At 39.4% G+C, this 15,664-nt stretch overlaps 1 protein-coding gene across 2 annotated transcripts in view; it reads right to left on the bottom strand.

The window, feature by feature from the left end:
- Window positions 1-5,352: 5,352 nt before the first annotated feature.
- AUH (AU RNA binding methylglutaconyl-CoA hydratase) overlaps window positions 5,353-15,664 on the bottom strand; it is a 190,210-nt gene continuing 179,898 nt past the window's right edge. For both annotated transcript variants that reach the window (XM_065406754.1, XM_065406755.1), the window contains exons 7-10: window positions 14,807-14,994; window positions 11,473-11,523; window positions 8,584-8,631; window positions 5,353-5,690 (exon numbers count right to left, since the gene is read on the bottom strand). In XM_065406754.1, the coding sequence (XP_065262826.1) occupies window positions 5,613-5,690; window positions 8,584-8,631; window positions 11,473-11,523; window positions 14,807-14,994 (365 nt within the window). In that variant the 3' untranslated portion in view covers window positions 5,353-5,612. The remainder of the gene's footprint in view (window positions 5,691-8,583; window positions 8,632-11,472; window positions 11,524-14,806; window positions 14,995-15,664) is intronic.

The following is a 15,664-nucleotide window of genomic DNA, read 5'->3' as shown; positions in this document are numbered from 1 at the left end:
AATCCCTGCTCTGCCTGATTTGGAGCAGGAAGTGAACCTAGGTCTCCCACATGCCAGATGAGTGCCTTACCTACCAGGCTATTGTGTATTCTACTCAGCGAACACCTATGGGATCAGGCCCCACAAGCAAGATAGGTGTGAGAATGCCAAGTTTGAGAATCCCACTTTGGGGCCACAGGTGCTTGGGCTTCCACTATGGCTCCAAGCTGCTTGCTAGCTTTGGGGCGGCATCATACTTAGGCGACTGCGCGCAGGCCCATTAGTGGAAACTTAGATATCTATGGGATTAGGTGGCAGCTGAGTAGTGGTTTTGGAATGTCAGTATCACCTACAGAGGCAGTTAGTGGCCTAAGTACCATTGTAAATCTGGCCCCTGGTACCTATGACATGTCAGGTGCAACTGTATGCTGCGACTCTAAGTGGTGCAGCACACAATTCAGGGTGAGGGGATTAAGATGGCCTGGTTCTGGCTATTCCGGGGGACAGCAGTATACGAGGGCCAGACTGGGGTGCAAGGAAATTCCCTCCCTTATCTACTCTAGACTCTGCCTATAGCTCTGACAATTAGCATGGTAACTCAGGGCTTGTCTACATTAGCTGTTGGATCGACGGGCAGCGATTGATCTAGCGGGGGTCGATTTATCGCGGCTCTTCTAGACGCGATAAATCGACGAGTGCTCTCCCATCGACTCCGGTACTCCACCAGGGCAAGTAGCGCAGGTGGAGTCGACGGGAGAGCGTCAGCTGTCGACTTACCGCAATGAAGACACCGTGGTAAGTAGATCTAAGTATGTCAACTTCAGCTACGTTATTCACATAGCTGAAGCTGCATAACTTAGATTGATCCACCCCCCCCCCCCAATGTAGACCAGGCCTCAGCTAATAAAATTCAATCCTAGAGTCCTATTGTGGGTAAACAACAGCTATAGGACACTGGTTCCACACAATGTTTAAAAAAATTCCTACTTTCCTAGCATTTCTACTTTTTAGAATGACGGACTTGCAGTTCTTACAAGAATATACAAGTAATATACAAGGAATATACAAGTAACAACACTGGAGTATGGAATATACAAGTAACAACATTATGTAACACGAAACACAGCCCCTACCTTATTAAAGAGTCTGATACTGCAGACGCTACTGTGAATAGTACTTGCTACTGTGAATAATTCCATCAGAGTCAATGGGGCTGTTCTTTTAAGTGCTATCCCACATGACTAAGGATTGGGCCAACAGTAGCTCCAATCTTGCAGTCTTTACAATGAATTAAACCAATTTATAGAAATAGTTCGACAAGTGTTCAATTTTAGGAAGCCAGTGGAACTGCTCCTTGGAGCAAGAATTCATCACATGAGTAAGGGATGCAGAACAACGCTCTATCTACAAGAGCACTCAGATGTGTTTATTTATATTCAGCTGTAATGAAAGCACAGCAAACTTTTCCCATACCATTTAAATATTAAATTTTGTCTTCTTGAGATATACTATGCAGATGATCCACAAGTAGTTTTTTTGCAGAACTTGTACCACTGGCATTTGATTTTTTTAAATATGTTATGAAAATTTGAGCCAAAGATGATATCACAAAGTCCCTTATGTTTAAAGGAAAATGTTAAATCAATTAGAGATAGCTGAAATAAAAGAACGATAATTTTTTGTTTCACACCAGTTTGCAGTGTAAGTTCTTTAAATATAAAACAAAACTTGTTCATGTTCTTTGGAAAGTGATTGTATTATGCAGTGTGAAAGCTGGAATGTACTCATTTCTTTAACACAAATATGATGTTATAAACATTTTACTAATTAACACACACTTTAGAAATGATAAACAGAGTTGGAATCACTAATCAGGACTTTGAAGTGTTTTGTGCACACACGCAAAAGCAATGAAACTTGTAACATTCAAAACACAAACTTGCATGGGGAATTCTTTACCAAGTCAAAGGTTTTTCATTTGAGTACTTTACATGGAACCCAACAGAAACTTAGTACAATACAAATTGCATTCAAGATCAGGGTATTGAAAGTATCTGCTCCAGTCTGACAGGCCAAACAATTTGTATGTATGCATAATGAATTCTGTAAGATTAACAAATCTACATTGAGTTCTATTCAGAAGCTGAAACTGAATGTAATTTGAGGCTATAATTTTATATATATATAACTGATAGTTTCAGATTCAGTCTTTCTGTAGAAAATAAATAAACCATTTTTGTGAATTTGTTAAAACTATCCTATTAACGCTTTTTTAAAGTTTTGTGTTAACGGTGATTAAACTAATCTCTTCAGGTTCTCATATCACACCCATCACCATGGTACCTGTGCATCTAGAAGATAATACATGTCCAAAGAAACAAAACCAAAAAACAGTAAAATGTACAGGACGAAAAAGGAGTCCTTTAAGAGAGTCATGCATGGAGGAGACTCATGACTTTTTACTTTTTGTTACTGTTTAGCTAAACATACCTCTCATTTGGTTTATCTGCTTATTATTCTATCTCTTCTGATCGTTTAGGGGTAGCCGTCTCTTTTTAAAATTATTGGTAAAAGTATGTATGACAAGCACACCTTGGAACAAACATATCATCACTCACCCTCCCCCATATAGTAACTTCATCATTCCCATTATATGGTGTACCCCTGTGTCTTGTTGATGGTGTTATTAGGTGTAATGTTTGAGAGATTCAGGCTTACTGCCCAAAAGAAAGAAATGAAAGCACAACAGATTTGATCATGGGTGAATGTACAGCAAAAAAACATCTTACAAACAAAAATAAGAAGTGGCTGTGCATGATGTATAGTAGTGCTTATTATTTTGAGTGCAGTTGGTTAAGAGCTCCTCTGGACAGGCTACAGTAAGAATCCTGGAGTAGAACTATGAACAAGTATCATCGCTTGAAGACTGACTGACATTTTACTGATTTGATAGAAACACAGACAACACAGAAATGCTCCATAAACCAACACATTCAAAGTGATCTTTAACTAGCTCATTAATCTCCACAGAATCTGAAACATTTTGACAGCGGGGAAAAAATTGTAAAGCGACAGAATGACTTAAGTCATTTAGACACTTTTGAAATTTTTACCCAGCAAGTCAATAAAGGTTATTTAGAAAAGATGTTAGTAGAATAGTAATTGAGAAAAGTCAGTGCTTTAAGATTAATTCATTCATGGATTTTAAGGCTAGAATGGACCATTATGATTATCTAGTAAGACCAGCAGCAAACTAGGGTATGTTTACACTGCAGCTGGGAGCAGGCCTCCCAGCTCAGGCAGACAGACTCATGCTAGCAGGACTGAAGCTAACATGCTAAAAATAGCTGTGTGGACATTGCAGCTCTGGCGGAGACTCAAGCTAACCACCCAAGCTCAAGCCTGCTTCTGAAGTATTATAAATGAGAGTTTGGTGAGAGAGAGAGGATGAAAGCTGCTTATGCCCCCCCCCCCCCCCCCCGGGAAAGCTAAAGAGTGCATATAAGGCACTTATTCTGCAGCTAAAAAAGGAGAGACAGAGTGTATGTACAGGAAGACAGAATTCTGCCAGAAACTGACAGAGCTAAGCCCCAGTATTTGAAGGAGTGACAGATAGCAAGTATAATGAGCAGAGGTCGGACTTGTGAGAGAATTTTTTGCCCCAGTACCCCAATTCAGGAAGCAGAATTCTAATATTGACATTAATTAATCAAGATGAAGTCATCATGATGTTATTTCACTTATAATTTATACATACACAGAGGTCTCTTGTATATCTTTTGCTGAATAATTTCCCCTCAAAACTATTCCAGTACCATGACTTACAAGTACTTTGGAAAAAAGTCTCCATCTTATACTCACTTTGCAATATTATTCAAACTGCTGACTTCAAGAGAAGGACCTCAAAATGCCACAGCATGGCCACATCTTTCCCTGAGAAAAAGGAATGTTGTAACTATTGCGATAGCAAAATATTTTACTTAAATCAAAACTCCTAGCCTAAATCAAGAATTTACACAGTGGGTTGAGCAGACTATTTTTTCTGCCATAGTATTTCAAGTCAATAAAATGTTTTCATATACATGTACTGAAGTTATTTAATCAGTGCTTGTTAGAAAACTAAAGGAAGCTCAATAACCAGACTATATATCATAGTTATGAGACACAAACCATTCAGCATAGACTTACTATTTTTTCTCCCATTAACATAATTATTTAATACTCAGTAAAAATGAAAATGACATTTTAGCATTTTGAAAATATGAGAAAATGACCTTAAAGGCTTTATATGACTATAAAAACAAGCACCAGTGCTTTATTTGCAAATTATCATGCATGAAATGATCAACTCAGCAAGTTTATCACTCAGTAAAGTGCGTGGTCCACCAGATATAATCAATTTACATGTAAAGATATGGCTAAATATGAATTTTAATGAGTTCTTGTCATTTCATGTTGATCAGCTGCTATATCACCATAGTTCTGGAGAGTGACCATAGCTAATGTTGCAGAAACAGCAGTGCATGCAGAAGCTTCACAAAGACAATGCAAATCAAACATGAAGGAGGTTGTTTCCATATAAATAAGTTAACATCTGATTGCTAAGCCACATTTACTTACCAGTAAGTTGACAGAATATTTTAAAGAGGCCATTTTCCATGGCACCTCCAACACACATAGTACAGTAGTTTCTTCACTTCAAAGCCCAGAGGTTTATGTTCCAACAAAGGAAAAGAGCATTTCAATTCAGAGCAGCTGTATATAAGTACAGTATTATTAGAACCTGAAAAATGGTCACACAAAGATCCAGCATTTTGGGGCATAAGGAAACTTTCTAGCTTTAAGAATGTGTTTAACCACAGCTCCGCAATAAGTTTAATACAGCCTGGAAATAAAAAACAAAAAGAAATGGAGCAAGTGAATTAAAAGTTACTCCCTAGTAGATAGTGTTAGTGAGATGATGTTTTGGAGGAATCTGGGATGAGAGGTAAGGTTTACCATATAGCCTTGTGTGACTGAAGGCTGAACATGAACACAGAGTAATACAGAACACCACTGTATAGTAGTCTCAAAATGAAGTTAATCTTACTTATTACAGTATGAGACAAGTAAATAAAGTTTATAATCTTCCAAACAATCATTCTTCTGATTTCCACTAACTTTATTAATAATTTACATATTCAGCTAGAATAGATAGTGAATCATTTAGAAATCATATTTGGTATAATTTTACATTTTTGGTGCGTAGAAATCACTTATTTTGATAAAATGGAACAACAGACAAACATTCCATATTACTTTATAGGCTTTGTCTATTAAAAGAATTTACTTTTTTTTTTTTTTTTTTTTTTAAATTGTGGTATGGTTAGTTTCATACAAATGAAATAAAAGAAATGCTTATGAACCTGTGACCTTGCAAATATACAGAGCAACCTTCATAAACCATGCTGAGTATGACTTGATACATATTCTTGGGCCAGGCACATGTCTGGACACATTCCAGATGTTGTAATGTAGGTAGGGTTTGCTTTTACTTTGGTGGTTGTGATATTCCATGCGCTGAGGCAAAGTGCAGCTGAAAGGTCCTTCCAGCCATGTTTATCTCATTTGTATTTTCAAGGCATCAGTTTCTCCTATTCTCCCTTGTAGCGAGGGGGCCTCTTTTCTTTAAAAGCAAGAAGACCTTCAATTCTGTCTTTTGTTGGAATAGTCTACAAAGAACAGATTAACTTTGTATTATCAATACCAAAATTTAAAAAATAAGGTATACTGTCACCTTTCTTTAATGGATGCGATCTGCAGACTATAGTAGGGTAACCATATTTCAGTCCTGCAAAAAGAGGACACTCCAAGGGGGGCCCGGCCCCGCCCCTTCCCCGCCCCCGCCCCAACTCCGCCCCTTCTCCTAAGTCCCTGCCCCAACTCCACCCCCAGGGTGACCAGAGCAAAAAAAAAAAAACAACGGCGGCAGAGGGAGGCCCCGGAGACGCAGGGGGAGCGCGGGGCCGGGGTGAGTACCTGGAGGGAGAGTAGGGGGGCAGCCCGCGGGGCCAGGCGGCGGCTGTTCCTTCTCCCCACCTGGGCATCCGGACTCGGGAGCAGCCGCTGATGCAGTTCCCATTGCCGTGGGGGAGGAAGCGGCCGATGGCCAAGCTCAGCGGCTGCGGCTCTAGCGCCCAGGCCCGAACCCGGGCCTGTTGCGGGGACCCAGCAGCGCGCACGCTGCGCCCAGCCCCTGGCCAGTCGCATCTGGGCTGGCTGCCCAGCTGGTGCAATCCTGCGGGCGGCCCCGGGGTGGAGGCATCGGCAGCTCCGTTCGTTCCCCTGTGGGACCCGAGCGGGACGGGGGGGCTGGGGCCTGCTGCCCCCACTCCGGGGCCGCCCGCGGGATAGCACCAGCTGGGTCCCCGCAGCAGGCCCGGGCTCAGGGGGTTCACGCCCCGGGCGCCAGAGCCGCAGCTGCGGAGCGCCACATGCTTGGCCGCTTCCCCCCGCGGTAGTGGGAGCTGCAGCAGCGGCTGCTCCCGAGTCCGGCTGCCCAGGTGGGGAGAACGAACAGCCGCCGCCTGGCCCCAGAAAGTTGGAGCCCGGGGAGGAGGCGGTCCCCTTGCCATGCCTCCCTATTTTCCCGGACATGTCCTGCTTTTTGGAAATTCCTCCCGGATGGGGATTTGAGGACCAAAAAGCCGGACATGTCTGGGAAAATCCGGACGTATGGTAACCCTAGACTATAGTGTAATACAGAAATTACAAAAGAGTGTGAAAACACTCTACACACAGGTTTCAGAGTAGCAGCCGTGTTAGTCTGTATCCGCAAAAATAACAGGAGTACTTGTGGCACCTTAGAGACTAACAAATTTATTAGAGCATAAGCTTTCGTGGGCTACAACCCACTTCTTCGGATGCATATGAAGAAGTTATGCATCCGAAGAAGTGGGTTGTAGCCCACGAAAGCTTATGCTCTAATAAATTTGTTAGTCTCTAAGGTGCCACAAGTACTCCTGTTATTTTTACTCTACACACAACTGATTTACAGCCTGTGGGCCAGATCTTCAGCTGGTATAAATCAGTATCACTCCACAGAAGTTACTTCAGCCATGCTGACTTATACCAGTTGGAGATCTGGCCTTCTGGGTTTTAAGATAATTATTAAACACACTTCTTTTAGTACAGAAAGAACATTTTATCATTAAAGCTGTAAAATAAGAAGACCATAAAAACTTCATTATTTTACACCCAGTTATACTTTCCCAGGTGGTTTAACACTGCTGACAGTGGATGCACCCAGAACTACTGGTGGGGGGTAGGGGGGAGTTAAAATTATCACAAGTTCTTGAACCATCAGCTATAGTGCCTCCAGTATTTCCTTATGTAACATGTAAATACCTCCTTTGGAAGGGATATGGCAATGGTTTGAAGGGATTAAAAAAATGAAGTGATGGGCATATTTAAAATTCCTCAAACAGAGTAGTCAGATAACAAAACAGGCTCTTGTTCAACTGTCTAATTGATCAAGCCTCATATCACTTTAGGTCGTCATCAAAAATTTACTCTTTAGTTTGAAACCCTGCTCACACCTACAAAATTAAAACTACATAAAACTAACCATGCACTGTACGCTTACTTCTAACCATGCACTTCTACTCACAAATTTCAATCTGACCTCCTGCATATCAGAGCAATAGGACTTCCATGTTTCAAGTTCAATAGCTGTACTTGATCTAAAGCAGCCAATCCTGATTTTAAAATTTCCAGTGATGAAGAATCCATCACAACACTCTAAGTTTTTTCAATGATTAATTACCCTCCTGTTAAACAACTGCATCATATTTTTAGTTCGCATTTGTCTAGCTTCAACTTCCAGCCACGGGTTCCTATTATACCTAGATTGAAGAGCCCTCTATTATCAACTTTCAGTTCCCATTGAGATACTTACAGACTTGGATCAAGTCACCCCTTAACCTTCTCTTTGATACACTAAACAGATTGAGCTCCTAAAATCTTTCACTGTAAGACATATTTTCCAATAATTTAATCATTCTTGTGGCTCTTATCTGAACCCCCTCCAATTTTTCAACATCTTTCTTGAAGTGTGGAAACTAGAACTGAACACAGTATTACAGTAGGGGTCATACCAATGCCAAATACAGAAGTAATATAATGGCTCTATTCTTACTTAATTACTTACTACTCTTTTTAAGGGGTTGGGGTAAAACATGCAGGGAATCTCTTCCCTCTGTGTAGGCAGCAAGGCAGAATCTCTCTAGTTTATAGACCAGATCCTCAGGCATTATATATCAGTATATCTCCACTGAAGTCAACAAGGATACGCAAATTTACACCATCTGAAGATCTGGCTCTATGTCCAATTTCCCCTCCCTAAATAGCCCTATACAAAGGGATGATTTTGTCTTAAACTCCACTTCCTTTTTTAAGATTTCCATGTAAAAAAAATAGAAATGGCTAAGAGAAAGGGTTAAATTTGTTATCTGAAATGCTGCTGGGAGAAAATATAAATTACTTTCGAGCTGCGTTTCTGTATGATTTTCAATGCAATCTTTAACTGAGGGGTTTTGGGTTTTTTTGCATAATTGTGTTACATACCTGAGCATAACAGGCTTCTTCAATTGCTAAGCCTGTTACTAAATCCACCTGGGAAACAAAAATTAAATATTGTAAGACTGAATAACTTTCTGTACATTGCACACACACTATTTTCTGACAGTTAACACAAATACTGTATTCCTATATCCCAAACATTAAAGCAGTCCAGCAAAGTCCCTCTTCACAGTATCTTTATGCAGAAATTCTTCACTACCCTGTGGTTATGGGTTGGTCAGTATTTCTGTAATCAGTTTCCTTATTCTGTGATGTAATCACTATTCAATAGATTGTCAGAAATAATAGGTGAATGCACAAGGTATTGTCTTACTACAAATTGTCTTTGGCTAAAATCCATTAATTAGCTGAATATTTTAATTGTTTCAGCTATTACTGGTCAGAAACCTAGACTGCATATAAATCAGTCATTAATTACGTTTTAACAAACAAGTTTTGAAACAAGTATCAGGGGGTAGCCGTGTTAGTCTGTATCTACAAAAACAACAAGGAGTCTGGTGGCACCTTAAAGACTAACAGATTTATTTGGGCATAAGCTTTCGTGAGTAAAAACCTCACTTCTTCGGATGCATAAGAAAGCTTATGGCCAAATAAGTTTTGAAACAGATATCTTCCAGGACGAGACTGTCTTTCAGTATGTAAGGAAAGCACCTAGGACATGACGAGGGCTACTGAAATACAAATAATAAGTTGAGATACTTAATTTGAAAAACTAATTACACCTAAGAAGAAGTTACTCACCACCATACAGTATAAAAAGTTGTACTTCCTGAAAAGCAGGCCAGATGCTATTTATGTCAATGTTTATTATGGAACTTTATCTTACATCTGCATCACAGTAGATATCCCTAACACTTCCAGAAGTGCTCATAAAGCCCACCCATTGTTTTGAGAAAACATGTTTGACCCAACTGCAATTTCAACACTTCAAAAGGGTCAAATTCATGATCTTTTCATACTTCAATATATAGTACATAGTGAAAAAACAGCAATCATATACTCAGACATGTTTTTATGAAATATGGTAATACATTGATAAGGTACATATATTCCTGATGTGATATACTATTTCTCCTTCCATTATTTTATTACATAATCTTAGTATATTTTACCTATATAAATTGTATAATTTTTACATGTCCTTTATTTGCTTTATCAATAATATGCATTGATATATATATATATATATATATATATATAAACTTGACAATAAATACATTTATATTCATGCATTTTACCTATTATGATTCCAATGTTATACAATTTAAAATATACTTCAATTTTAACAAAATATTGTAATAAATTAACTGATATATATATATATTAAAATATGTATGGAAGTCCAACGAATTGCAAAGTGTGTTTCTCAAGAAATGCTATTACACAACCAGCAATCACATGATCAACAAAAGCTTTGGTGATGCAATAAGACTGCCAATGATGACTAGACTGAATACCCGCCCAGACCATCTTAAGGACCTATCTAGAGACTGATCTGTAGGAGCTTGATCTGCCAGGAAGCTCTCTCTCTTAAGGATTTGTCTTGATGATTAGGAAAATATATATTTCTCCCACATATAAGGATGAAACCAATTGTGATCTTGGACTTCCTCTGGGACCCTCTGAGATTTCTTTGTGTGGTGGCCAAAACAGCTGAAAGGGCTTATTTTCCTCCTCCATTATTTCCTCTTTGTTTAGCTACCTGCTTTTCATAAGTGCTATCTATTTAATCAGTGGGCAGTTTTTCTACTAGCCTCTGAAAGCTGGGACCTTGTGTACCACATGGGGTTTGTCAACAAGGTCATTTTGACTCACCTACCTACTGTGTCTGGAATTTAGAATTTTTCTTACAAACGTTTCTACCTTGTGTACCACTGAATTCAACCTTGGATTTATACTCTTAAAAACTAATTTGTATTTGTGAGCTTAATTTACACCCTTTGTGTACTTTTACTTCTGAAAAGTACTTTTACTTTTCATCATTAATGTAACCCTACTCAACTCAGGTGTCTGAGTAGTTGTATGTCAACCTTTAAAACAAACAAACAAAAAACCTGAAACAGAATACATCCTTAACTTATCCTGTTATATTGAGGTTTTACATTGCAAATGAGCTGTGATCACACTCTTCTCTGGGCCAGACTGTGCTCTAAGTTGTGATGCTGCAAAGATTCATGCCCATGCTTAACTTTAAGTATCTGAGTAGTCCCACTGAGTTCAGCAGGAGACTCAGAGGCTTAAAGTTAAGCACAAGTGTGAGTCTGCTCAGATCTTAATGAACTCTAGAGCTCGATCAATAGAGAACACTCAGGAGTGGCTACTTGTCATGTCTTTTTGTATTTAAATCAGATTCTTGATATTATGTTAACACTATTCTATTCTATACTAAATTATTATAAGCAGCAATGTCCTTTTTGGCCTTCAGTTTTACTGGCAAATCTTTATCCTGTTGATTTTCATATCATTTGGTTTTAAAACAACCCTAGTCTTTACAGCATGCTGTACATGAATTTAGGAAAGCTTTTCCCCCACACCCTTTGACATGAACTACTATTAAACAAGTTGTATGTTTACTTTCTAACATTAATAACTCATGCACATTGTAGCAGTTATAGCAAGTTTTGGTACTGTAGTGCCCCGTCAGCATCAACCATATCTTCAGGAGCAGGATGAAATCAATATGAAGTCACAAAAATAAGAACCATTGCTTTACTTTAGACTGGATTCAACTAACTAGGTTTTGAAAGACTATATGGTTTGAAATTTAAAACAAGTCTAGAAAAAACATTAATTAACTTTTAACCCTCTATTTTAGGAACTGTTCCCCGCCCTCCAGGCTTTCACTCACTGTTACCAACAAAAAAATATCCTTACCTCCATCCCTTGATTGATGGCCAATTTTGCAACTCTTATTGCTAGAGGTCCCTAAAATTAAAAATAAATCAGACAGATCTACATGTCAGCAGATACAGCAAAATAGTGGTTCAAAGTGTCTACATATGAATGCTATCATATTAGCACTTTGTAGGCTTTGTCTGTTCTTTTTAATAAGTAATATGACCATGATACACATTTTCTTCCAAATATATGTTTCTAGAACTAAAAAAAACTAAAAGCAGCATATAATTTTCAAAAATGACATGGTACCAAAACAACATAAAAAACCTAAATTTTAGAGGTGCTGAACACCAGCAGCTCCAATGGATTTCAACTTGAGTTGTGGGTGCTCAACATCTTTGGAAATTAGGTTCAAAGTAACCAAATAATGACAGTACTATAGGACTCTATGTGATCTACTATATTATGTCCTAATAAGCGTATAATAAAAAGACATGGAAGCACCTCAACAAAAAGAGAATAAATCAATGCTAGCCTCAAAACTAAAATGCATGAGCTGCAAAACCAAGATGCAAAAGTCAGATGTTTGACCTCTGTCAAACCGTGCAAGGGAGAGAGGGAGACAATGCAAGGAGCTCAGTCTCCCACAGAAGGGACAGGAATGATAGGAATCCTTTCATCAGGGGGTGCAAGTACTTTGCATAGCTAGAGCCACGACAGGCACTAGCTTCTACAAACACATGTATTGGCCAAAAGAGCTAGTAGGATGCAGAGGGGAGAGGCTAATGCATCCTCTTCAATGTTTATATAGAATTGTACCTGCATGAGGCACAATGCCGTCAGAGCTCCTATTAGAGCAGTTAACCTCTGCACTGTCTCCAGTGTGAATCTGTGGCTACAAATCATAATCCAGGCCCTCTTTCATTTAAAATGTATATTTTTTCATATGTTGTTTGATAATAGGGTTTTAAAAACAAAAATCAATAGTTCTTTTCAACGTTAGTTACATTTACTGTATAATTTGCAGTATTTTCCACCCTAAGAGAGGGATTTCTGAAGTTACTATGGAAAGCCAAATAAAGTGGTGAAGTAAATGAGGATTTTATTTTAAATGACATTCAATATAGACCAGGATCTGGAAGGGATTAATCTTCCTGCAGAGCTTTCAACAGGGAAGAGGATTTATCAACAGCTCCCCCCAAACTGAATCATATTCTGGACACACTGGTGATTCCCCCAAAAATCTTCTCTAGTGCCAGTGTGCAAAGTCTCCTGAAATGTTCCCCTGAAGATATTCCATTTCTGTTGTGAGCTCAGTATCAACCTACAATGTTCAAGGACTGATCATTTCTCAAGGGCCGTGAAGCACAGCAAAAGATTATAAATTTGTTAAGTGCTGACAATGAGGTATCAAATAAATATCAAAACAGTTCCTAACACAAAGAATTTATGGTCTACAAGATAGATATAGAAAAACAAGATACACCTGGGAGATCCAATGGAGTCATTGTTGTTTACTTAAAATACGTATGTGTATGATTATATATATTTTCATTTAAAAAAATTAAAACATCTAGAATCTCAGACAACTGAGCTCAAGGGGGAGAAGCGGCATCTTTTGTGGATTGCTGGGAGGAAGAAGAAAGATACAGATTAGGCCATGATCAGTTTTCTCATGGATACTGGGGTGGGGAGGAGGGAAGGGAGGTTGGTGAAGACTGATGTCTATGGCAGAAAGGGGGCATGTCGCAATCAATCACCACCAAGGCTCCTGCAGCTTTTTCCAGAAGGTCATGCTGATTTCTTCCTAGAGTTCTGGTGTTTTGGGGATGGAAACCAGTCTAGTTCCCTCACGTTTGCATGCCACGGTGAGGGAGGATGACAAATTGGTGTTTTGGTTGATGGTACAGAAGAAAACAACTATTGGATGAGCGGCAAGCAGAAACACTGATATGTGTGCACTTTCTTGTGAGTGAGAGAGAATGGTCAGCTACATAAATAGAGATGGATTAAGAGTTATTGAGGCCCTGGGCACAAAGAACATTTGGGCCCCACACACCTCAGAGGCCCAGGGGCGCCGGAAGCGGAGGGATCCAGGGAGGCCATGCCCACTCACTTTTTAACATGGGCATAGTAGCCTCGGGCAGGTGCTGAGTGGTGGTGGCAGGGGTTTCACTTTGTAGTGGGGGAGCTGATAAGACTCGCCTAGGGCAGGTGGAGGGTCTGGGGCTCCCCACAGTGTCCTTGGCTCCTTGAGCAGCTCTTACCATGGCCCAGCTCCAGCTTCTGCCTTGGCAGGGGTTGGGCCTTGGGGGAAGAATAGGAGCAGGGGGTGGATCCCCAGGGGGAAGAATAGGAGCAGGGGGTGGGGCCACAGTTCCAGCGCCAATGGTCCCCCACTTCTACACTGGTTCCGGTGCTCCTGTGGGGGCCCCCAAATTGTCCAGAGCCCCTGGGCACAGGACCTGTAGATTAATTCTCCACTGTACAGAAAAGTTCCCCCACCATGCTCCCTGACTTATTGCCATGAAAAATCAGACAGCAGGTTCTCTAGTCAAGGAGAAGCCAATAGTGAAAGTTCAAAGTAAGGCAACCCATAATTAACTTATATGCAGTTCTCCAACGTTGAATATTTGGAGTATGGCTGTCTGAAAGTAGTCATATTTCAGGTCTCTCTGCCACGGTTACATCAAGTGAAAGGAAAAGAGGGCATGTAACCTAGAGCAGTGCATGAGAATGATGACATCCCTGTGCTGGTGTATGTAGTCCAGAAAGCAAACAAATGAACATTCCAGTAAAAACAATATGTTGCATAAATGGAAAAAGACATTAATTTTGGAAATAAATTTCACTGTTACGTTTCCAAGGGTATGTTAGTAACAAATGTAATTATGAAAAAGAATGAGGATTTAAATAGTCACAGTGTTCACTTAATGGATTTTGTACATGCAGAGAATCTGTACATTTTACTATGGCAAATCATACTGAGAAATCCAGACTCCCTGAACCAAAGGATTAAAAGAAAACTTCATATGGCTAGAATAGTAAGGAAGAGGACCAGTCTCTATTTTCACTTGACCTTTTTGTCTTTCTCCTATCCTCAACTGTTTCCCAAAGTGCTCAATGTTATTTCAATAGTAATATTGTAGTCTCTAGAATGTTTTACTTGGTAAAAAAATCATCTACAATGTTAATTTGAAAGTAAATAGGAACACAAACCTTAACAGTGCAGACAATAAATCAAGATAATGGTAATTTTCTTCTTGGTTTACCTGGTTCCTTTGCATATTTACTATTTAACCACTGTACTATACTACAGTGAACTAACCCACCCAAAACAAAATCAAAATACGACTCCATTATGTTGTACCTGAGGTAAAAATTCTTGTGCTAGGGCTAAAGCTCTTCTGTAGGCTGCATCCCCTGAGTCATTCTGTTCCACCACATGACTGATCAATCCTATTGATTTTGCTTCTTCGCCATCTACAATACGTGCAGAGAAGAGGAGTTCTTTTGCTAGCGATACACCAATCGTACGAGGTAACCTCTGTGTCCCACCTGTAATTTGCAGGAAACAGAAAATGCAAGCATACGTTTTATGGCAGTTTAGTCTAAACACTAGATGCTCTGCTTTAAATTGCCTGAATTAAACATTGCCATGTTTAAATACATAACAGTTTTTTTTGTGTATACACACACAATTTTACTATACTATGATATATGTGAACATAGTAAGATTTTGCTAAGTGCCTGAATCACTTTTGAAAATGGGGCTTAGGCTCCTAAGTCGCTTAGGCACTTTTGAAACTTTAACCATATAAAATCAACTTTTCAGCTTCTTAGAAAGAGGTTTCTTATTTACTGATTACAGTTAATATAAATACAGTTTCCATTAATCAGAAGCCCATTTATTCATAATAAACCATAACTTAAAAGGACAGCTACTTACTAGTAACTGGTTTTCTCCAAGCATTTTTCCTATTTAATCTGTGTATTTATATGGCATCCATAACCACAATACGACCACTTTTGCAGATCTATACTCTAGGTAACATGCCACAAGACTCCAAACTGCATCCACTGTGGCCAGACATCGATTCTACCCACAGACTCAAGCACAGTAGGCAACATCTATAAAAAGACTACGTCTAGTGTTGCCACCTGGTCGGGTTTTGTACTGCCTTGCTGGTGAAAAGATTAATATACCTTTTTTATTTTTCTCACTTGG

The sequence above is a fragment of the Emys orbicularis genome, chromosome 6 (genome assembly GCF_028017835.1).
Source record: "Emys orbicularis isolate rEmyOrb1 chromosome 6, rEmyOrb1.hap1, whole genome shotgun sequence".
NCBI lineage: Eukaryota > Metazoa > Chordata > Testudines > Emydidae > Emys > Emys orbicularis.
This window is presented reverse-complemented; position numbering and strand designations above follow the sequence as displayed.